Below are 24,627 nucleotides of genomic sequence, written 5' to 3'. Positions count from 1 at the left end.
TGAGGAAAAACTTTTTGGCGTTCTCCTCAGATAACAAGCTAACGTCAACAAAAAAGGGGCCACGGGAACCATCGGGACAACCCTCGCCGTCATCTCCGTCTTGACCTTCATTCTTGTATTTACTGTAAGCTGCAGGAGAGCCGGGTCCACGAAGGGTTCGACACTGCGCCGTGCCTGATCTGTACAGTAAACACGGCCACGGCGGACGCTGTGACAAACAGCCAGCAGGCCAGCCTCCAACCTCCGGCAAAGAGATGTCAAGCTTCCGCTTGTTTTGCAGAGTCTGGGCTGCTGCTGTTGTTGTCCTCTCTCTCTCTCTCTCTCTCTCTCTCTCTCTCTCTCTCTGTGCGTCACAGCTAGGTCATGGCCGAACTCCAACAATGGCTCCGGTTTCTCGGCACACACACACACGCGCACACACACACACTCTAAGCAGGAGCGAGCACAGATCTGACAAATGATAGGCTGGCGAGCTGAGCTAATAGCAGGCAGCGCGCCTGCCGACATGCCCGTGGGCCGCGGGTGTTAAATTGTATCCAATTACGGCGCATGCGACAATATGAGGGAGGGGGGGAATAATAATTCTTTGTCTGTGACAGGGAGATTCGCTTAGTTCCTGGGCTGTTTCCGCACGTGGTGCAGGGCTTAGAATGCTGCTTGTGTCCAGGGAAGCCGTGTGGCTGCAGGATGGCGTAGCTTTCTGGTAGCCACATTACATGAATCAATCTACTTAACCAGATTTGGAGGCCTCGCGGAGGCTAGCAGGGTTGGAATAATAATGAATACCCATTGTTTAGGCAGAACGCATCTCAAAGACGCTTTGAAATGCACGCAGACACACGGGAGCGCCGTGAGGGATTACATCATGGAGGAAATCAAATAAACATACCCAGTCTCTACTCTGTATGAAACGTCTCGGCTCATTCATTTATTCAAGTGTACAATCAAGTAAAAGAGGAAACGGAGTCAAAACAACGGTGGCAGAACGGATCAGAGTTCATGCGCCGCACAGAAGTTGGGCGCTGTGGTTACAAAGTTAAAAAAAATAAAATCCCACGGGTGCGAAAGGGTCATAGTGTCAGATCATTAGTTGAACTTGTCAGGCAGCTGACAGCCGGCAGCAGCGAGCTGACAGCGAGGAAGACACCTACAGCAGATATGAGAGAGGGGGGAGAGAAACCCAAATGGGCTGTGGTTTGATATAAAGTAACTCTATTATCCTGCCAATCATGTGTCAGCGACATCCCCTCAGCTCCACAGACAATGGCTGCGAGCCGGCGAGCCGCCAGAGGCGGGCGGCTACGCTGCGTCGGCTTTAACGCAAAGCATGTGGAAATACCTCACGGTGCGGGGGCCGCTTTGACCTGAGATGTTGTCATTAGTTGTTCGATAAGCTGGGCTGAGTTCAGTCCAAGGCACATAAAAAAATATAGTACATAGGTAGATAAATACAAAACAACAATCTGCTACACATACGCAAGCAGCAAGTAAAACTCTTCATAAAAATACTGTAGAAAAGACCATATTTCAGACCAAATAAGAAAATACTTGTGAACGGTGCAAGAAAAGCAGAGCCATGTGTGAACAAAAAGAGAAAAAGCTGTCTGGGAAGCTGCCTACACTGGCACGCTCTGGGACGCAATAACTAGCCATTAAACCCCCTCCTGTACCCCACCTGCCCCACGCCGTCCTGCCCCTGTGTTACTGCTCAGGTCAGTCTCCGCACACATGCAGACTTCTCCCCTGCTGTGAGGAGGCAAGCGCTCCGAAAACCTAAACCTAACAACTTGTTATGATTGCTTTTCAGCAGCTCTTTATGGGTTTTTTTTTTTTTTAATTTCTGTGGAATGCCAAAAATGCTGCCGAATAAAGGAATCAAGGATACAGGGAGGAAAATCATTTTAGGACCTCTGGGACGCAGCGGATGCCTTTAACATTAAAAGGATCGTTAAAGCCGCTTTTCCGCGCTCCTCTCAGATAGCAGCGCTGCAGCGAGGCCCCGCTCGGCTCTGCTTTGTGTGTGGGCATGTGTGTGTGTGTGTGCGTGTGAGAGAGAGACTTTAGGATATTAAATAGTAAAGGATGAGGATTAATAATGGAACCTGACAGCTCATCTCCGGCTTCTATCCGCCTGACTATACCCCCAATCTTCCCTTTCATTGCCTCCCTACCTCTTGTTCCTCCTTCTCAGTCCCTAATTCGCAGAGATCCTCCCTGGCACTGACCCTCCTTTATGCTCCCCACACTGTCGGTCTCTGCCCCTCCCTCAGGGCCCCCGGTCCTTCAGGGTCATATTGGGAGAATAGAAGAGCACGTTGGTGTCGTCGTCGTCGTCGTCGCTGAGGTCGCTCAGGCCGGCCTGTGTGTAGCGCACTTCCTCGGGACGGTACTCCCCGATCCGGGTCCTGTCGCACAGCCGCGACTGCAGCGCCAGCTAGGAAGAAGCAAAGCGTCTGAAATTAAACGGGATCAATTCTAAAATCGTCATTTTGAGCGTTTTTTTTTCATAAATGCAAATAATAGTCTGCGATTGATTTCCGAATCAATAAATGTTAAAATGGCCTTTTAAATCCCCTTTTTTCAGACTCACCAGCTGATGGCAACACGCGGCGCCATTGACCATGAACTTAGCAGCAGCATGTCGGCCTCGCTAATCACCATTTAAGGCACCGAACACGAAACCTAAAAAAGTTCTCTGGTGTGTAGCGGTCCTGTTTGGTGACCACTGCCAAGACTGCCCCGGTAACGCCATCCCCCACGCACCGGCACGCCTGCCTTTCCCTAAATAACGAGCTAGCGCGCAGCACGAGCCTGTATGAAGGAGACTGATGTGCGGAGACGCTGTGCCGCGCGCTGTTGGAATCTGGTGGCTGTTAATAAAATGCTCTGCTGAACTGGAATCAGACGGCAGAAAGATCGCTGCGATCGGCTGATTAGCAGCAGCGGCTCGCACCGAGAGAGGGGAGGGGCAAAAGCAAGCACGGGGGTAAACGGGGGAATCGAGAGGGCACGTGCCGGACCGGTTCAAAAGAATGCCAGTCACATTTTATCCCCATCAACTGGCGCAACAGCACGGCTGTCTGCAGCAAAGATCTGAGAGATGGGCCGATCCCCGAGGAAGACTGGGTCCGTGTGACAGGACGGAGGAATGCTGCCATCATCATCCGCTTCCTTTGACCGGGGGAAGTTGCTGCTCCCCGCGTAGGTGCAGAATGTCCAAGCTGCTGCTGATTTTCACGGGTGGTGGGGGAGCAACGCTGCAGGCTTTCATCTGTTCACGAGGTCGTGCTGTGGTTCTTGTACGTTCCCATGTTCCCATGTTCCCATGAGGGATGCTGGCGTGGTCCGAGGTGCCGGACCAGCGGAACGGCGTGGTGCAGTACACAATGGGCGGAGCCTATAATGCTGCAAACCGTCCACAGTGAATAATATCATTTAGATTTTGCCAAGGACGTTTAGGATACAACGTGGGGGCGGGGCCCCTTCGGGTCACATCGTCATGTGACCAGTAACTAGGATAAAGAGACTGTTAGAGAATTGCAGTCGATGAAAAACAAACCCAGAGACACACAGAAGCCACGAAAAACAGTCACTGCTTCTGGTTCTGTCCCGTTTGGGCGAGCTGGGAATACCGGGGGATTTCCATTTCAGTAGCCTATAATATTTTAAGACATTGTTTCATGCCAACAATCAGACTGCCCAGACCTCCTCAGTACAACCGGCGTTTAGGACTCAGACGCTGAGAAGGCGTGTCCTCATATTTAAACCACATCATTTATTTCCTGTTCTTTTTTTAAATAATGAACAACATTAAAGTACGTCATTTCAAAAAGATCATTAAGGTGCAGTCGAGATACACAGAGTACATTAAGTTCTTAACAAACAACTATTAAGAGAAATCTTAATAAAAAGGCTCACTGTCCTTTGAATTCGGACCCGGTCCTTCCGGGCCGCCCTTGACTATTCTGTGTGAATGTTGATCCCAGCGTTCCCACCAAACAAACCCAGTGCTGATTATGTCTCCGAGCTGGAACGTGGAGTGAACTCTCCAAGCACAACAACAACAGGGTATGGGTTTGAGTCTGGACAGATGTTGATCCTGGCTTCTGAAGGTCTGCAATGGAACATGAAACCGCATATACGTCTGTCTGCACCCCACGTCCTCCACTCCGAACAAAGGTCATTACTCAGCGCACATTCTCGGGTCTGTCCCACTGTCTTGGTGACATGGGCGGCAGCATCAAAGCTCAGAGGGGGTTACCGTGATCGTTAGCGCCAGACGCTACCAAGTGTTGCTCGCCGTGCATCCGAGAAGCCAGAATGGACTCAAATGACAGCGAATGGCTGCTTTTTAATTTGTGGAATGTCACCGCAATACACAGCACGGACGTGGAAGAGGACAAACGAGGACAGGAGGGACGTGAGAGCGTGGGGCAGAAGGGCTGAACCTGGATGGGATGCCTCTGCCATCATGTAGCAGGGATGTGATCGATGGCTCCTAGCAGGAGCACTTGTCTGCTTTGCTGTAATAACAATTATGCGCCTTGATCGAGCGAGCATTTCATGCTCATTTAGTTGTCTGACAACAAAAACTGAAAAATATGGAAATGAGAAGAAAAAAAAGGGAAAAAAACCTCAAAGTGAATTTTGATGACTTTAAACACAGAATAGGTGATTATGGTGCACAAGAGGGGGCAGATTATTTAAAGTTTAACCAGCTGGGGACCCAGCAGAGGATGGCTGTGATGAGAGGTTTTGAAGCTTCCTGGATGAAAAAGGACGAAGAGGGAAAAAAAGGTTCCCGCAGATGACCTGCAGCTCTTCAGCAGGGCCACGTGGCTCCGTGGCTGCGTGTAGAGAGCGAGAGCTCCACAGCAGCGAGGGGAGGAGCGCGGCGCGGGACCACAGCAGGTTGTTCGGCTGGATGTCGAGAATGCAGATCGATATCAGCGATGGAAACAGTGGGGGTGGACTGGACCAAGGACGGGGGCAGACATAATGTAAGGGAGGTATTCCAGCAATGCGGAGGCAAGGAAGAGAGAAAAGAAACAACAGCCTCGAATACTGGAAGAGAGAAGGAAAACTGCAGAGTGATAGATAAGCAAGAGAGCGCAGGGCATCACAGATACAAATCTGGTTACACGGGTCCAGCCCTGGAGAAAGGAGACGTGCTTCTGTGCGTGTGTGTGTGTGTGTGTGGGGGGGGGGGGGTTCGAGTCGGGATTCAACCCTAAACTCAATAAATAGTAAACTCTCCCTATTTTTAGAGTCTCGCAGCAGCGCCAAGTCATTCCCTGATGTTTGCATTCTGCTGAAGTGTAGTGTGAAATAAACAGACGCTCAAGCTAAGGTGGTTTACAGACGATCGCTGACTGACGGGGGGGGCGGGGGGGATGAGGCCGCCTCTGCCCTGGAAACAGACGGAAGGATTTTTCTCCCTCACTCCTGGCCTTGGTATGCACCCCTGGGCGCTTTGCTAGCCTCCCCCTGTTTAGGATGCTGATGTCGACGTTTTTACCGTCACTTTTCTAAAACTGACTACGCCGACAGCAGGAAATAATAGTTTAATGGATCTGAATTGCTGTCCGCGATTTAGCAATGATTCACCCGTCTATAAAGTGACTTTAATGCGATCGGACGTCTTAAAGTCTGATTCAGACCGGCTGCAGACGCCCGGCGAGGAGCGGCGCAGCAGAGGCACAGTTAAGAGGGACGACGGACGCCTGGTACAAACAGAGAAATGCGATGTTGAGGGAGGAACATTCAGATGCTGTTACAACCACCTCCCTCTCTCCCTTACCCCCCCCCCCCCCCCCCCCACCAATCTCACACCTGATGTGCGGGGGCTGCTGGGACTCGCATGCCAAGATGAATAACAACCGGCTCTTAGTCACGACAGAGCATGAACACACACGCCGCCTGTCTCTCTTTCTTCCCTTCCGTCATCTCCAGTCTCACCTTCTCCCTCCCTGACACGCTCCAGCAGCATTTTCTCCGTGATTTACGAAGGCGTCCAAATTCCTCTCCTCTGCTCTGTCGCCACGTGCTGCGCTCTCTCCACTCACCAAAGTGAAACATTGACATTTGGGTTGAAGGTCGTACCACGCATTCCACCCTTCCACACTGCGCTCATGACCTGTTATCAGCAGGTTTGGTGATATGGGCTAGGTGACTCTGACTGAGTGTGTGTGTGCGTGCGTGCGTGTGTGTGTGTGTGTGTGTGTGTGTGTGTGTTCATGAACTCGGATTTTCCAGTGTTTTTACTTCAAAAGGAGCTGTGATTCATCTGTAGATACTGTTGAAATGTGAGCAATAAGGTAACCCCCCCCCCAAAAAAACCCTAAAAACATCATTTCATTAAAACTGCAATTTGTGACAGGAAATGTGTAATCTGTTCTGTTTTTTCCAAGGGCACTGACCTGCAGAAGCTATCTAAATGGTGAAGCTAGCTCATTAGAAAGTCTGATAGATTAGAAAATAAAACAGAAATAACGTCTGAAGTGGAATCGGGACAAATGTTAAAGTTTTCCAGGCAGAGTTAAGTTAAAAAATAAAGATTGTACAATAAACTCTTCATAGGCAGAGTGAGTCCCCAGAGAAGGTTTAAGAAATTATTCATGACGATATTCTGACAGTCGTGTCAAGAGTCACAGGAATTCAAGGAGCCATTGTCGTGAAAAATGGTTTGGGTTCATAAGTTGACAGTGAATCACAAACTGGACCACATACTTCTACAAGAGGCTGTAAAAGCACAAAAACAGAACTTCACTCTTCATGAAGAAAGCTCCTGACATCAATAACAACTCTTTAAGGGGTTAATGTGCAGTAAATAAACACATAGAATTACTTAGAGTGGGAAACGCACCAAAACGTATAGTAATGACGTCTTTATTGCCCATCATCAGGTTTCACTATAACCCATTTGTCACACACTGGTGGTGCTGCCTAACTAAACTGGCAAGGAATTAAACTGGTTTCCAAACTTCAAATTCAGCTGGTCAGTAAACTGAGGTAGACCAGAATAACTCACAAATGCTCCGAAAGCAAAGCTTCTACTCCTTAAATATCTCCAAATAAGTAGGAAAACACACAAGAACCTGAGGACGGGATGCTGTCAATAGCTTTTCATACAGTCATTCACCAGGCCGACATAAGGCTGCCGTGAACTTGACCTTTGATCTCTGGGATCTATTCAGCTCAGGCTTGAGAAAAAGCAGATGTTTATGCACTGTTTGATGACAATGCCTCTGAGTATTCTTCCAATATCCTGTTGGGACGAAGCCACAGGGTTCTAAAAATTGTGTGATATCCCAAATGTGGAAATCAGAAATGTGACTCACACGTGGAGAGAAGGAAGAGAACCTCCAGGACCTCTCCAGGAGAGAAGCAGGACTATATCTGAATAATCTCTCAGCTAACAATAGGAGAGGAACCTGGTCTGGTTTGCAACCATCTGAGCAGAAAGTGGAGCTTCATGGTGAAGGAAGGAGCCACTTTCCAATCAACACAAGTCCAACATGTCGGAATATGAACAAGCTTTTTTACATGAACGTCCTATTTAACCCTTTCAGAAGCATCCGTGTAGAGACTAAATGCTATGTGACAAATGCTGAGGCTCCATCGGGGAGCAAAAACACCTGAAAAAGGTATGTACAGATTTTTATGAAATAATGTTGAGAATGAAAGCATGATTAAATTTTGATGATATTCTAAATTCAGTTGGATTTTGGCCTTTGATCTTTCAAAATTCAAAGCCAGTGAGCTTTTCTCTGAGGGCTTTATTTTTAGTGTAACAAAGTTCTGGAAATCATTGCAAATATAGTATAGCTGCCCATCTTTAAGCGTTCTCCATGTTCGATGCGATATGATTTGTTAATTTACATTGATCCCTTCTTTATATGATCCTTCATCATCAACTCAACATTCAATCTTCATCTGCCTGTCCATAAATCATCAAAACTTTAGGGTGTTGTCTGTTGAAATGGCGGTCCTGCACCAGCAACCAGATCAATAAGTTAATGGTTCTGATATTTAGTTAGAACTAGCAAATGCTTTTTTACATATATAGCAGTTCCATTCAGACGGGGGTCATAACCATAGGAACGCCAGTCTTTAGCACGCTGCAGCAAAATGAGTTGTTACGTGACTCTCTCAAACACTTAAATCTTCCATTATAGCACCACGCTGCTCTTGACCTGCTCTTCTGAAAGAAATGAAAGAAATGGCCATAAAATTCGCTTTGCGTTGGTTTGGCCAACAGCTGCAGCAAACTCTGCTCCACTGACTCTTCTGGAAAATCGCCTTCAAAAAGTTTCAGCTACTCTCTTAGAGCGGATTGTGACGGATCGCTCTTTCTATTTTTCATATCTTGTGTTGCGTAGGCTGCATTGAGAAGAACCCGTGCTCATCTTTGACGGCACCACGCTAGAATGAAGCAGCCTGGGTGTAGATGGGCTGGTACGTATGTGCAGCGGCTGTACCTGTAAGCCAGTGGGGCTGAGGAGCTTCCAGCAGTCTCTGTCCAGGCCAAAAACAAAGGCATTGGCTAAACCGTGGAGCGGCGCCGACAGGACGTGCAACAGGGTGAGAGTGAAGGATGGTTCCTGAGAGTAAAAGGCGTTGTGGAGCCTGTCGGAGAGGGAGAAAGTGAGGAGGCAGACGAATTATGACCTGATCTGCAAAAAAACAGGAGCACAATGAAAAACAACCGGCAACCAAAGGCGTCAGGGGTGAGTAACTGAAAGAGGCGGCTGAAGGTTTTGCAAGATGATGAGAAAAAAAAAAAAAAAAAAAAGAGCGAGGGCGAGTGAGTGGTTGATAGGCAGGGCAACAGACAGAAGGTAAAAGAGAGAGAGAGAGGACAAGTGAGAGACAGGGTGAGGGACAGGGTGAGAAGGAGAGGTAATGAGAGCGAAGTGGGGGGGAGAGAGAGAGAAGAGAGAGAGAGGAAAGGGGGAGGGTGAAAGAGCGAGTGAGCTTTATATCAGCGTTTAAGAGCCCATTAGGCAGCGCGAGATGGCTGGGCTGACACATTCTTGGCTGCCGCTCCGACAGCACGCAGCACTTTACAAGGACAGGCAGAAGTGTAGCGCTCAACTCCATCTCCTTCTCTCCCCTTCCTCGAATCCTCCTGCTCCTCCTGACCACAATCTCCCCGTCCCCTTCTTTCCCTTATTTTTCATTCATGCACACCTTCTACGCGCATCCTCCCCCTTTCATCGCTCTCTGATTTCAGTATTGGGTTTCATCTGTCTGGATATCTCATTTTCATCTCGGCTCCTGGGGGTGAGCCTCTAACCCCCCCTTCCCCCCCCAATTCTCCTCCCTGTGCCTATCTCTCTGGGAGCCTGGGGCATGACTAGGAAGAGAACCTGATATTGTGTGGTGCGGCTGGAAACTAATAGCTGCTCCTGAGAATGATGCCGCTCAGCCATTAACCCTGGATTAACCCTGTATTAGCGCTGCTCGTTGGGTTAGCCCGCCGCTAATGTCTTTTATTGATCCTTTAGCAAGGGAATCAAACCACACACAGCTCGCAGCGTTTCCAGCTCGTGCACCGTTCCCGGTTCGACGCAGCACAGTCAAGTGAGTGGCCGCCATGGTTGACCTCAGGGTCGGAAACGTCCTCCCCGAGCTACTTGTCCCCCCTGAGGGGCGAAAGGCACAAACCAGCCGACTGAGGAAAAACAATCAGAATGTGGGTTGAATCCGATGTGTGACCCAACACGGAGGACGGTGTTCTGCCGTGTTTTAAACTGCAACGCTTCAGTCCCATGCTTTAATATTGGCGGTGTCAACGAGGGGGGACAGTATCAGAACTGGTACCGGTACATCTCTCATTTTTTTAAGACACGTGCCAATGGAAACAGATTTTTATGATTTGAGATTTAATGATAATTAGCAAATGGCAAATTCTGTGGATTGATGGGGACCATTAATCTGCGTCGTGGACATTAAATTACATTTCTTACATAATAGATGATTAAATGTGTTTAACAGTAGTGACACACTGACACATAAAAAACATTTACTGATATTTTAATTAAAAACATGGGCTTACAAGGTAAATGGTAAACCTTCCTGTTGGGTTTCTTTAGTCTTTCCTCACTTTCTTGTGATCCTATATTCATTTTTCCATCAGCAGCATTCTATTCCCTGTTCGTCAAATTCTTTGGCTCTGCAATTTCACCACCTTCTGCTGTTTTTTCCTCAAACTCCTCTGTTTATTTAGCACTTTCTTTGATATTTATATGACCTTTTCTCTTCCTGTTTTTTTCGTCCCAGTTTTTTTTTACAGGCTTTTTTAATATTAACCTTTTTTTTCCCTCACTTCACCTTCTGCATTGTTAAGAAGCTCCGTCCTTTTATTCCTGTTGTTCCTCCTCTTCTATCATCTCCTGCTCATCACCATTGTGTTGCTGTCACCTTCTCGTACTCTACCACTACTCCTCTTCTTCCAGATTATCCCAGTGTCGCTTTGTCTTAGATCCTTTTCATCTTCTGTTTATTGGATTAAGAATAATGTCGGGGGGGGGGGGGGGGGTGTTTCCCAGGAGGAAAGCTTATTGACATCTAAAGGGAGATGCAGGTATTCTTGAATGATGGTTTTTCTGCGAATGACAATGTTTTTGTCTTCTTGTGTTGTCAAGTTTTAAAAAATGAGCAAAAAGTAAAATCAACAAAATGTTTTTTTTTAGTCTTTCTCAATTCTCTCACAGTATCCTTATAGTTTAACATGTTGTTACTGCATGGAAACAGACCAGTGTCAACACTAGTCTCCAGCCAACATGGACACATTTGTTGTTGGTACTTGCCACTGGTGTGCAGTTAAACTCTGCGTTCCACAAAAGCGCAGCAGCCTGTGGGCACAGGAGGCGACCAGTAATGGACAATTTTACTTTTCCCAGATGGCATTATCAGGCCACCATGGAACCCCAGTTTAGGATTAAACACATGTATGTCCATAAATCTGCTGCCTGGGCCGGTCCTGTGGAAGGTATTGTGAATTCCCTGTTCTAGACAGACATAGTAATTGGGCACCAATCCCATGTTTCCCACAATGCTCATTTCTACATAAATGTTTTTATCAACACTGTTTATTCCGCCTATCATGACAAACGATAGGTGGAATTATGAAATGGTGAATTTTTTTGGTAAAGGTTTTTTTTGAGCACCTATCCATTATATTGTTTGAGAATGATTTGGGGGGTATTAGCAGCACATCACAGCCTGTCTGATTCTACAGTTTATTTGCCTTATTTCCAAGCGCACATTGACTTTTAAATACCTCCATCACAAAGATGTGCTGTCTTAGTAAAATATAGATGAATGACTTGCAGGTGAAAAGCGCATGAGATGATTATGGAGATTCATCCACAAATCTGGTTATAATCCTCTCTTATCCTCTTTTGCGGCATGAGGTTGCAAGATTTATTTGCTGGTAATCTGTCTCCATTTACCTTGCGACTAGTCTCTGAAGTGCTGTGACAGGATGACAAACCAGACATTGATTATCCAAAGGTTGGCGAAGAATCTCTATAGAGAACCAACCTATGTCAGTTAGCATGGGTATGAGCGAAGGCGAGATGACGTTCAAAATGAAACCAACGGTGCGGTTTGTGCAGCCCAGAGCAGTGTGTCCTGGTACTTTCCGCACTGAGGACCATTTCAGAGCAATTCTGCCCATTTTCTGGGTTAACCCAACGCTGTATCTCTAAAGCCCAGGCCAGCTGCTGCTCACATTCATTTCACTTCCCATTAAAGGTGAAATAAATCAGGAGTTCCCACACAATCTCCTTAGAGATTCGGTTGACACGCGCATTGGTGATTGGAGGTGGTTGAACCTGCGCACAGGGGTGTGTACACACTATGTAACTGAGGTCACACGCGTAAAGGGTGTCTGCTGGAGAGAAAAAGCAGTGGTTTGTGTGTGCATCTGCCTGTGTGTGCTTCTTTGACAACTCAGCGGCGAGAACGAGTGGGTCTGTGTGAAGGGGGGCTATTTCTGGCGTCTCATTTTTTTTCCCCCTGCTACCGCAAAGAAATGCGATCGGCGTCCGGGAAACGAGAGCTGGCAGCAAGCAATCATCTGCCTGCCACACACACATACACACACACACGGCGCACCTCACAGTGCCGAGCAACACGCGCCATGGCAACGGAACAGCCGCAATTAGAGGCAAAGAGCCTTTCCCCTCCATCGAGGAAGAGACGGAGAGTGAAATGAAAGGAAGAAAGAAATAGTGGGAGAGAGAGAGAGAGACAGGAAGGGAGGGGTGGTGGAGAGAGCGGGGAAACGGCACAGCACAGGAAGGAGAAAGGGAGAGTGGAAGAGCACGATAAAAAGGTGAGAACGTGCACGAGAGAGCCCGTGAAGGGGAACGAGGGCCAAGAGCAATGGAAAAGGGAAAAAAACAGAAAGGGGAAAAAGAAAAAAGTGGAAAAGAGGTATCCTGCAAAGACTGCAAGACACGGGCGAGGCAAACCAAAAAGATTAGGTGAAAAAAAGACCAAGATAAGTCGTTGGAGGGGGAGAAAGGAGGAAAGGTTACACAGAGAGGAGGCGATGGAGAGGAAGGGCTGTGCGTGAGGAGGTGGCGGCGGCCGCGCTGGGTGAAGGCTGTTTCTCCCGTGCAGGCTTGGCTAATGAAAGATGAATGAGGGAGGCAGTGGTGAGAAGGAGAGCGTGGCTGCGGGCGATGCCTGGCTGCACCGCTGCTGCTGCTGCTCGCCGTGCGGGAAACCGTGTGTGTGTGTGTGTGTGTGTGTGTGTGCGTGTGTGTGTGCGTGCATGTGTGTGTGTGCTGTGTCACTGAGCGAGCCTCACAGCTGGCTGACAACAGGGATGAGTGCATGTACAGTGTGACTCAGGAACAAATGGTCAACAGCACCAAAACAGCTGTAAGCTCATCCACGTGTAGAGGCAGATACACGCTGGTTAAAGGTCTGGCCACCTGTAAGCATGCAGTCAATGATTAGCGCTCACTTAGCCTCAGCTCCAACTCACTTATCCGGATTTTCCACCTTCCACACCGCCGGTCACTCTCTGAACCCATCTCAACCTCAACGTTCTGTGCAGAAACGTCCAACTGTCAGCTCTGTATCTGCTCCAACTGTGTCTAGAGTATCCTTACCAGTCTGTACTACATCTGTCCCCACTTCCCTCCACTGGAGTTCACCCCTTTATCTGCTTTTAAATATTGTGCTGGACTTCCTCAGAACTGCCACTGTAACAGCTTGAAGGAGAACCAATCTAGATCAGTGGGTGACCAGATAGAAGTCATCTTGACCTGAATCAGGCTTCCTCCTCCCTTTCACTCACTGTCTGACCTGTTTTTTTCCCCTTCTACTGAAGATGTTTAACCTTACCAAAGATTGGCCCCAAACACAAAAGTCCTGCTGCTTTTCTTGGACATAAAGCGACAATTTTACCCAAACCAGCAAACTTCCTTGGCTCAGCGAGGTCAAAAAATGATTTATAAACCTTTCTTCATTCCATTGATTTTGGGCTGCATGGCAATGAATAACCAAAAGCACAATGCCCAAACTAATTTTCAATTGTTTTTTTTAAATTAAAAAGGCACAACCACCTAGGGTGACACTCACTACTCTTTGCACAATACAGTTCAATTCACTACTAAATAATTGATAACTGCATTTCAATTATCAAAATGGTGTGAAATGAATGGTGTCTCGGCAGCCTTCCACTGGGTTACCAGCCGAAATGGTGGAGCTAGACGTGCAACAGACCTTTGATCAGACCACAGAGAGCCATCACTGCTGTGGGACAACAACAACAACACTATAATATTAATCACAAAGAAGCCATCTCAACTGGGTAAACGAGTCCATTCACTTTAGTTATTGAGTACTTCCTATTTTAAATTAGCGTTGAGTAATTCGGGTCACTTTTATTTGTTAAATTTGGTGGGAAGCTAAACTGCTTTGACTACAGCTGCTTGCATGTCCAGCAGCTGACCAACACGTCCCAGAGACAAAACACCATCCACATCGGCGTAAAGGGTTCCAGTCTGCAGCACGCCTTGCTGAACTGTATAGTTTGGTGGCAATGCAGCTTTTTTTTCTTACAATAAGAAAAAACTAATACTTTTCCATGACGCATTTAACTTAAAATCAACTCACAAGGAGCACTTGATAAGGAGCAAGTGACCCTTTAAATCGAATGAATTTTTTAAATTATATCTAAAGGTTGGCTGTTTTAACTAATTTAATGTAGGCAACGAGGTAAAAGAACAAACGGGCTTTAAACAGTCTGTTGTTAGGGTTCGTGTGAAGTGGCCTATGGCGCACAGAGAACAGGCCGCTCATTGTTCAACGACAGCATGTGATCAGCAACACACATGTCCACAACCTCCAATGCCTTTTAACCAAGAAGTATCCACAAGATGTATGCTATAGATGCAGAAATGCGAAACATTTACTATGACATCCACTTTCACAGCGAGGGGTGTGACTTTCATTACACACAAAGCGACAAAAGCAGAACCTTCTCAGACCCAGCCTGAAGAGCACATGCACCTGTATGGCCACATATGCACATTTTCCAACAAACAAAAAGACACACGCAGACCCTGGAGTCCAAAGGGCTAACATTTGCCAATGGAATAAACCCAAACAAAGAGACATCCTGTTTCCTGGAACATAATACTGCTAAACTGCTGTGTGTGGCGCAGGCAGTAAACACACAAAAATCACAAAATCAGTTCATTGTACAACGCTGTACGTGTGTTTCCGTGCAGCGTGTGTCCGTGTCCGGCAATGCCGCTGGCTGTGCCTTCAAGTGTCGGCGCACGAGATTATCTTTGTCGGTTGCCGCGGCTAGAGGTGTGTGTGCGAGAGCGTGTGCGTGCGTCTAAGAGATGGAAAGGAGGGAGGGAGAGCAGATGATAGAGTAGGCTTTAGCGATTCCCTGGAGTGTGAAGCAGCGTTTACGGCACTCTCAGAGCAGCCAGAGTGATGAATATTTAAAGACGTGCCTGAAAGAGAGGGGGTCGGTGTGCGTGTGCGTGCATGGGCGAGTGTTTGTGTGTAAGTCGGCCTGCGTGCGTGTGTTGCGTGTTCGTGGAAGGTTATTTAATATCACATTTGTGTGTATCTGGTGTGTGTGTGCTGGTGTACATGCAACATACATGGACAACAATGTATGTATGTGCTTAGATGTATATTTGTCTTAGAATAGTGCACAGATAGGCGTCAAATACAGATATGTGTCAAATTCTGTGCCGGTATATAACATATTTCATCATAAATTCAGAATTGTTTGTTTTTCAGTACATAGTGTGTCTGCATGTGTTCACATGCAAGTACTTTGTTCCCGACCACACACTTTTGCATATGCATATAATGTTAAATCCATAGCCTGAGACAGAGAGACAGGGACACCTAGTCTGACTGTCCGGCATCGATGTGGCTGACTGCCCAGTGTGTGTGTGTGTGTGTGTGTGCGTGCATGTGTGTGTTTGTGCTTCACACAGCCCTGTAGGCCAGCTCTCTGTCTCGCTAAATGGGGATGAATAGTAGAGCGTCGCTGCTGCCTAACGGGAGATAAATGGCTACAGGGCTCTCCGTCTCCAGTTACACACCGATCACTGCTTGAGACTCAAAAACGCGTAGTCTACACACACGGACACACACAGCAGGCCTGGTCATATATCCACCCAAACATTATCTAGACCACACAGCCACATGTGGCCGGGCTATCACATGGCCAATCAGTGTGTTCAAAGAGCGTGACATATGACGCCAGACAAATTCCATCAATAAAGACTTGTTATGCATGTGTAAATATGGAGGAAATTAAATGGTAAAATAATAGGTGCATTATTCTTAACTCAACAAAGCTGCAAATTTCTTCTTAGTCCCTTCTAAATTACTTGTGATTTAGGCCACTGAAGAAATTCTGTTTTGGGAACTGTGTTGCAATAAAATCAGCGTAGTAAGTAAAGAGAGTAGAGGTGGTGGACTGGTAATAAAATAGACAACGGCACGAAAACATACTATAATTCTTCCCTCACTATAATCTGATTTTCGTTTGCGCTTCCCGACACAACAATGTTGCGCATTCGCCGCTACGTCCATTCTGATCGAGGAAGTTATTTCACAGTCACGGGTGCTAATTTGTCCTGGTAAATGTGAAACAACGGTATCACATGTGTTAAGGGTTAACAAATAAGGAAGTCATTTTGTGAACTGAAGCGTGTGTTCAGACAACTATCAAAAAAAAGAACTAAAAGCATTTAATTTCCCAAAAAACGGTGAATACAATGAAGTTGCAAGGTCAACAAAGAGTCAGCGTGAATTTACAGTTCAGGAGAAAATACTGAAATTCTTTCTGATTCAGTACCTGGCGTCTCGATCCTACACAGAAAAAGGAATGAGAGTTTCCTAAGTGGAAAAACAGTCATAGATGAAGGATGGATGACAGACAGACAGACAGGCGGGCAGGCAGACAGACAGACCGATAGACAGACAGGCAGATGGGCAGACAGACAGACAGGCAGGCAGACAGACAGACAGACCAATAGACAGACAGGCAGACAGACAGGCAGGCAGGCAGACAGACAGACCGACCGATAGACAGACAGGCAGGCAGACAGACAGACCGATAGACAGACAGGCAGATGGGCAGACAGACAGACAGGCAGGCAGACAGACAGACAGACCAATAGACAGACAGGCAGACAGACAGACAGGCAGGCAGACAGACAGACCAATAGACAGACAGGCAGGCAGACAGACAGGCAGGCAGGCTGGCAGACAGACCGATAGACAGACAGGCAGACAGACAGACAGACCAATAGACAGACAGACAGGCAGACAGACAGACAGACAGGCAGGCAGGCAGGCAGGCAGGCAGGCAGACAGACCGATAGACAGACAGGCAGGCTGGCAGACAGACCGATAGACAGACAGGCAGGCAGGCAGGCAGACAGGCAGGCAGGCAGGTAGGCAGACAGACAGACCGATAGACAGACAGACAGGCAGGCTGGCAGACAGACAGGCAGGCAGACAGACAGGCAGGCAGACAGACAGGCAGGCAGGCTAGCAGACAGACCGATAGACAGACAGGCAGACAGACAGACAGACCAATAGACAGACAGGCAGACAGACAGACAGGCAGAGAGAAAGACATGCAGACGGATAGACAGACAGACAGGTGAGCGAGGCCATCCTGGATGCAGAATGCCAAATACAGTGAAATACCAGTTAATATATCCCCCCACCCCCCTCCCTCCCTCCCATTTGGCCCTCTCTTTCTTCCTCCCAACATCCCTCCGTGCCTCCCGCCCCCCTCTCTCCCAACTCCTCCTCTGCCTCCTCCCCATTTGCTTTGAGGGATGAATAATAACCGCTGCTCTGAGATTTCCTCCCTCGTTTTTCAAAGCGCCGAGCGGAGATGGGGAAGGGCTGCCCGGGCTGGGTTTGCGCATGCACGCGCGCACAAAGGCGCACACACGGAGTGAGGCAAACATAGATGCACACGCATGCCGTCTTGTTCTCGCTTGCCTAAAGTGGGGAGATCAGATCTCCTCGAGAAAGAGGTTGGCTGCATGCAGCCCATACAAAAATCCCCTGCAAGCCTATATGGGACTGTGCACGCCATAAAACCCACACGCAGCATCGGGGGAAACCAAGAATAACCAGGAGGATGTAAGCTGCCTCCTAGAGAGACAGGGTCAACTCAAGGTCATAGACACTTCAGCAGTTCAAGCCCCGGAGCATCTGCCCAACGTCAGATCACAACTGCACATGCACTTTTTTGATTCAGGGTTTGCTTCATACGGACGGACTTTAAAAAGGGGAATCCCTGTTTTATTGTAAAGATGATTTTGTCTTATAGCGGGAAGACTTTAGAATGCCCAGAAAGTCCCCGTAAAAAAGTACAGCACGTAAAAGACAGACACGTTGTCCAGGAGGAGCACTTACATATCAAGCTGTGACGCACCACAGAACTCAGCAGCTAGGTTCCGAAGAGAGGGCTTATTTATGCAAACAGGCGTACAAGCGCGCACAGTAGGAATCTAGACAAGCCTTGTAAACAAACACACACCCACACCATAAAGCACACAGGGGAGGCGATGTGAGAAACAGACTGTGAAAACGCTAGTTGTACCCGGGTGCTCTCCCTCTCTCTCTCACACACACACACACACACACACACTGCGCGTGAGATGAGTGAAATAGGGATGTGACGGGAATAGAGGGAAATGAGTATAAAGACAGAAAAAAAAAGTGAGGGAAAGGTGTGAAGGAGTGGAGCGCGTGTGGGTACTTTTGTATTAGCGAAGGCAAGGAAATGAGTGAGAGAAACTGCCTGAGAAAAAGAGAGGTGCTAAAATGAGGTATAATGACTCGTCCATGCATGTGTGAGAGCAAAAGTAGGAGCGTTTTCCCATTTCAATTCGCAACAGCTGGTGTCGAATTAACACATTTACCAGTGTGCATTTGGAACAGATTAAAATTGTGTGTGGCGTGTGATTGTGTGTATGCGCGAGTTAGTGAGCGAGAGAGAGAGAGAGAGAGAGAGAGAGAGAGAGAGAGAGAGAGAGGCACCATAGCAGAGAAGGGCCAAAAACAAGAGAGTGTTTGTGTGGACGTGTCGGTGTATTAAAGCAATGGATCAGGGAGAAATGGCTGAGAGAGATAGAGAGCGGGGGAGAGAGAGAGAGAGAGGGAGGGAGAGAGAGAGAGCGAGAGAGAGAGAGAGAGACAGCTCTAAAAGATGGCTTTAGCTGCTGCCCTGGGCCGTCTCTCTAAGCCCTGTTTAGGAGGCTTTGGAGCTCAGATAGAAATAATCCTCCACTCAGACACACACACGCTAGGCATGCACACAAAATACAAACGCACACAGACGCACACACACATTAACAGGGGTGAGAGAGACACACGCTCAGGTTGAGGCGGACAAACAAGTGTGCACGTACACACACATGGAACAAGCAGTGACAGCACATTCACGTTGACATGAAACCAACCACCCGCCTACACACACACACACACACGCGCACACACACACAAGCACACGCACGCACACACACAGGAAAACACACCGAAGGGCTGTCTGCCTTGCGGAAGCAGCACACAGCAGAGCGCAGCGACATCGGCACGGCACCGTGACAAACACTTTACACACTCCAGCTCACAGCGGCGGGAGGGAAGGAAGGAGGGAGAGATGGAGGAGGCACAGGAGGATATGAGCCAGGGGGGGAGAGGGAAGCGGGTGAGAGACAGGGGAGTGGGAGGGGAGGCTAACAAATTAATAGGAGTCGGAGATATATACAGCCAGCGCTGCTGCTGGAGGAGGAGGACGACAAGAGTGCAATTCATTCCAGTTTTCTCCTTGTTCGCTCTCTGGAGAAAGGCAGAGTAGGGAGGAGCAAAAATGTGTTGTGCTGAAGGAGAAAAGGGCCTTTGCATGAGGAGAACTAGGAGGTGGAAAAGTGACATACATGCATAAGAGGAAAATAGACAGAGAGCCCAAGAAAAGGCAGAATATGCTGGACATAAGAAAGATGTTCTGAGCCAAGTGGAAGAGGGGAACAGAATATTGAGATGGGGGGTGTAGGGAAAGAAATGGTTTGTGGGTTAGCGTAGGATGCAGTTTATCATCTACGTCTGTTGACGTTTGAGGCGCGAAAAGAGGGAGGAGAGTTAAAGGGGATGAAAATGCAACGAGAGGTGAAGGAGGAGGAGACGATGATGGCAAAGGGGGAGGGAGGGGGCCTGTGTTTAAGCTGAGCTTTTGAGAGACGTTGACCCTGTAATTGACCTGTGTCTCCGCCTACATCGCCGTGGCGACAAGCTGTGCACTGCAGCTAATCACTTAGTAACCCTGACCTGTCAATCACGGCATTTCAGCATGAGGAGACAGACGCAGGAAGGGGAGGATGAAGGGAGCAATTGCAAATGAAATAAACTATAGAAAAGTAGAAAGAAAAAGAAAGCAGGAGATTTAAGCAATGGCGGCGTTGGGGTTATCATTTACAGGACCGGCTGCTTGTTTCCACAACCCCTTCGGCAAAGAAAATCTGATTCTATAAAAGCCAATATAACGCACTGTGATTGAAACACACTAAATCCCCTTTACTGTAAGCTATACAAAGGGAGGCTTTCCTGGACTTCAGATAAGGCTGCACACATAAGGAGGAGACAGGATGGGAAAAGATAACAGAATGAAGCCAACATGCTAATGGGACAACGGAGCATAGACCTCCCTTACAGATAGGTGTGTGTGTGTGTGTGTGTGTGTGTGGGGGGGTGTTACCTGTTAATGAGAGGAAAGATAGAAACCAGCAGGTAAACAGAGGGATACCACTTCAATGGCTTGATCTCTTCTGCTAGGGAGACCTGTAGGGGAGAAAAGTGATCAATGACCCACAGAGAGAAATTGAATGCTCACATTAACGCTCACATCTGCCAACTCACATACGCACACACATACACACACCCAATACTTGCCCACACACACACAGCCAGTCAGTCCAGTCACATGCACAGCTTAAACGAGTTACGCTCAGAACTGGACTTGTCTGAATTCGCTCGTTGTCCCAACAGCTAAAATCAGTTTCCGTTTGCCATGCCACATAACATAACAACTGGAGTCAGACCGGCATTTGGAAAAACAGGCAGCTGGATAATTGTGCAGCTTTGTTCATCGCGCACGTAATGTATGCTTTACTCGTAGATAAGATGCAGTCCATCCGTCGTAGCCATGGTGATTTTGAGAGGCAAATAAGAACACTGTATGCTGACGCTGGCTTCCTTAAATGTTTCTGTTCCGGGGTCATACGACAGCATGGGGGTTGTGGAGCACACGCGCGTGCATTGTTTAGTTGAAGTTTAATTAAGACATGTACCTGCCCGAGCATTTTGACTTCCCATCGCATTTTCTGCGTGTTTTAGTCGGATACGGAGAACATGGATATCAGTCGGAATAATGCATTTACATGCACTTCAGTTGTCCAGCTAGGCTCGGATTGGGGCAATTATTTGCTTATTGGAGTATCATGTAAATGTCGTGAGTGTCTGATCAGTATAGACAAAAAACCAAAAAACAAGAGCTGATGCTTGTAAATATTATGTGTTGGTGTCTGGTAAAATACATACATTGTATAATGTGGCTGTAAGGAATTCATTTCTATATTAGTAGGAATGCCAGCGAGAAGCTGCGCAGAAAAGCAGCGGCAGCAGCAAAACCTCGCAGAGCGCCTGTGTGTGTGTGTGTGTCTGTATGTGTGTGTGGCAGGGTGGGTGGGGGAGGTGGAGAGCTTTTACAAGCCGTTATCTAATTCCCGAGAGAAGAGGACTCTTGCGTCCGGAAGAGGCTGAGAAACGCAGCCCGTGGATCGATTTTCTGCGCTGCACTGCCCCCTCCTTTTCCTTCCCAAGGCTAAGACGCAGCAATTGAGCCGGAGCAAATCTCCTCTCTCGCGTGCACAGGCTCTCTCTCTTTCTCTCTCTCCGTCTGCCTTCCTCACACACACACACGCACAAACAAGAGCACCAGGGGCAGGCCCACAAGCCCTGGTCTCAACCTCCACATGCTGGAAATTAATTACTCAGAAGAAAGACCCTGAGGCGTGCAAGGTCTAACACAGGCATTTTAAACAATTCTAATGAAAATCACGAGTGCCCCAGGTGGTATTTTATCTTATGTGTGTGTGTGTGTGTGTGTGTGTGCACGAGTGGCTCTTCAACACAAGTGCCAAATTTTCCAATGGGTTTCCATCTGTCTCTACATGACCACCAGTCACACGTCCACATCATGGTTAGTAAGGTCACAGCCAAAATAAAAAAAACCCAGCTTTGTCTTATTAATGGCTGTTATAACAAGAAGCTGAATGAGAAGCCAAGTCAAGCTCTGCCTTCTGTCGAATCGTCTATTTGTTTGTGGAAAATTGTGTCATTGAGAAACAGGCAAAGGGCAAGCCAGCGCGTGAAAAATACAACACCAAAAAGATGAACCTTTGGGCGTATAAAAAAGGATGCCAGAAATTTGCCTTCAAAAAACATATGGAGCTGATGATTGAAGATAAAATTTAGTTGAGGTGTAGACCCAGGCATGTGTGGAATTTCAGCAAGCAATAGACAGGATGTGGAAAAGTGGAGGAGGAGGAAGAGTGCGGCTTAAGAGCCTCGTGTTTTTAATCACAGTCCTCCCGTGTCAGAGGCCCTTGCGCTGCTCGGGAAGCAAAGGGGAATGAAACTGTAATTACGTGCAGCGAGCGCAGCGGACCGAACATTAATGACGCACATTAGATTACAGATGGTTATCAAAGAGGGAAACATCCTTCCCCGCTCTCCTAACCCAGACTTTTAGAGGGATTTTTTCGGAGAGAAATTCAAGTCTTAGATAAATTGTTTTTTTCATAATGGCATCATTGTAATTTTCATATAATTTTCTGTCAAGATTAACATTATGATTTTCTAAAAACAATATGATACTGAATTTTGAAAATTTTTACTTTACAAGGAAATTATAAGCTCTAAAGAATACATGTCTACAAAATGTATATTTGATATTTTTCCATTTATGTCCATTGTTGACCCCCCAAAACTAAAAAAAAACTACAAAAGGATTTTATCTGTAAAGTCTTTTTGGTGTGTGTGTGAGCGTGTATGTGTGTGTGTGTGAGCAAGGTCTCCTAAAAAGCAATTGTTTCATATTGATGTGAGATTCATTACAATTTCAACAAACAGCATTTATCTATACCTCAACTTGCTCCCAGCCAAAGGAAAACTTTGTTATTGGAGAGAAATGTGGAGAGGAAAGCCAAGTAAAAATGGCCTGTGCTGAGGAAACCACGTGCGTTTGAGAGCCATCAAAATAGCATCAAATAGCATTAAAATATATTCGCCGGTTTGTGAAACAGATGATGAAAGCAGAACATCATTTAGGTTAAGTTTAGATGCCATCTCTTTCTTAAAGCCTTTTAACAAAGCTACAAGAGTTTGTGGTACCCTTCTCGGTGTGTGTATGTGTGTGCGGGTGTGTGTTCATGCCTGACCACAAACAAATTATTCAAGACACACAAAGATGTGTGACGACCATGTGACTGACGGCCCCGATAACTGCCAACACCAGTTACGCACGTCATCACTCGAGCCAGACGCACCGACACACACATACAAATGAGGCAGAGGGGGATGGTACCGGGCTGAGTCACACTGAAAAAATATATTAAAAATAGTGAATGCAAAAACCACATGTATGTACGCAAAAACATGCAAAGTGTGTGTGTATGTGCGGGCGTGTGCTCCGCAGAAACAGGCAGCATGTGAGGCACAGAGGGAGGGAAATGTGTTGGCGTGAATGGAAATCACAAGAGCCAGCGGTCTTCAGACGCCCAGCAGGAATCACTTTCTGTAGTTTACACCTGCTGCTACACACACACGAACTGCAGCTCCCTGGCTCCGCAAGCAAAATCAGCGAGGCTGTTGTTGTTGTTGTTTTAAAGCATCACAGCACGTGCACAAACTCCCATAAATATTCATGTCCATGAACCTGGAATTTTTTTTTTTCCTTTTTTGCTTTATTCATGCTGCGTATCAGTGCAAGAGTGAGGGAAGAGAACTGGAGAGAAGAGTGTGAAAAAGACCGAAAAAGGAGGGGAAAGGAGAGAAAGCAGAGAGAACGCTTAAAAAAAGAGGAAAAATGTGGAAATTAGAGTGATGAAGAGATCGTGGATCCTTTCTTATCTACACTCGCAAACATACACGCACACACACACACACACACGGCAAGCCACGCTCCAACTACTACTCAACAAAATTGACCAGGTCAACTATCCTAACTCTTCCAGACTGATCTAAACCCAATTCTAAACCAGCCAAAATGTCCACACTTCCACAAAATGTCCCCAGTTTACAGGTTACATTCATATTTCAGCGGTCCTCATTATGCAGGAGGCACAAGAACACATGTGGGTGAAGGTTATGACGTGACAGTGTGTAGTAATTACATCTGCCACTTAGAGGCAGCATCTACATAACCTTTACCCCAAACCTGCCCTCAGAACTCACCCTGCTGGGTGAAAGAGGGGAGAGGGAGGGGAAGGGAAGGGAATGTTGCTTATACTAAGAATGTGTTTTGCATGATTTTGTATTGGAAACCAGCCTATAGTGTCGACAGAACACGTGAGATCAAATGACAAAGCAAGACGCTCTGAAACAGTTGATGATAAGAAACATCCAGTTGTAGCATATATAATTTATAGTACACATACATAACCTTACACAGATGGTTTTAGTGCCAGCATTAATCCAGCACTGAAACGTGTATCCTAAATATGCAGGTCGGAGACTTTTTTCTTGGGTGAGTCTGCTTTGATTTCAGTAAGGACACGCAAACATGGGGTGAAAAGAGCAAGTGTCACAAGGTCAAATAACTCCCTGCTGTTTGACACATCCCAAGTGTGACCACAAGAGATAATCCTGAGCACACGCTAATCCTCACACTCTATGTATATGAGTGAGTGTACGCGTAGGTGTGTTGACAGCCCATTACCTTCCGCCTCTCCCTCTCTGGGTTGAAGGTTCCCAACCATGACTGCATCTGTACACAAAAGAAACAAAAAGTCAAAGTTATTTCAAATGATTGCATCACTA

At 47.0% G+C, this 24,627-nt stretch overlaps 1 protein-coding gene across 1 annotated transcript in view; it reads right to left on the bottom strand.

Moving 5' to 3' along the window:
- Positions 1–734: 734 nt before the first annotated feature.
- The window catches only part of LOC105416239 (cyclic AMP receptor-like protein A), a 39,411-nt gene continuing 15,518 nt past the window's right edge, over positions 735–24,627 (bottom strand). Inside the window, exons 10-13 of the mRNA XM_011606628.2 lie at positions 24,527–24,574; positions 20,285–20,367; positions 8,481–8,628; positions 735–2,434 (exon numbers count right to left, since the gene is read on the bottom strand). Of these exons, the coding sequence (XP_011604930.1) occupies positions 2,267–2,434; positions 8,481–8,628; positions 20,285–20,367; positions 24,527–24,574 (447 nt within the window). The 3' untranslated portion in view covers positions 735–2,266. The remainder of the gene's footprint in view (positions 2,435–8,480; positions 8,629–20,284; positions 20,368–24,526; positions 24,575–24,627) is intronic.

The sequence above is a fragment of the Takifugu rubripes genome, chromosome 1 (genome assembly GCF_901000725.2).
Source record: "Takifugu rubripes chromosome 1, fTakRub1.2, whole genome shotgun sequence".
Taxonomy (NCBI): domain Eukaryota; kingdom Metazoa; phylum Chordata; class Actinopteri; order Tetraodontiformes; family Tetraodontidae; genus Takifugu; species Takifugu rubripes.
This window is presented reverse-complemented; position numbering and strand designations above follow the sequence as displayed.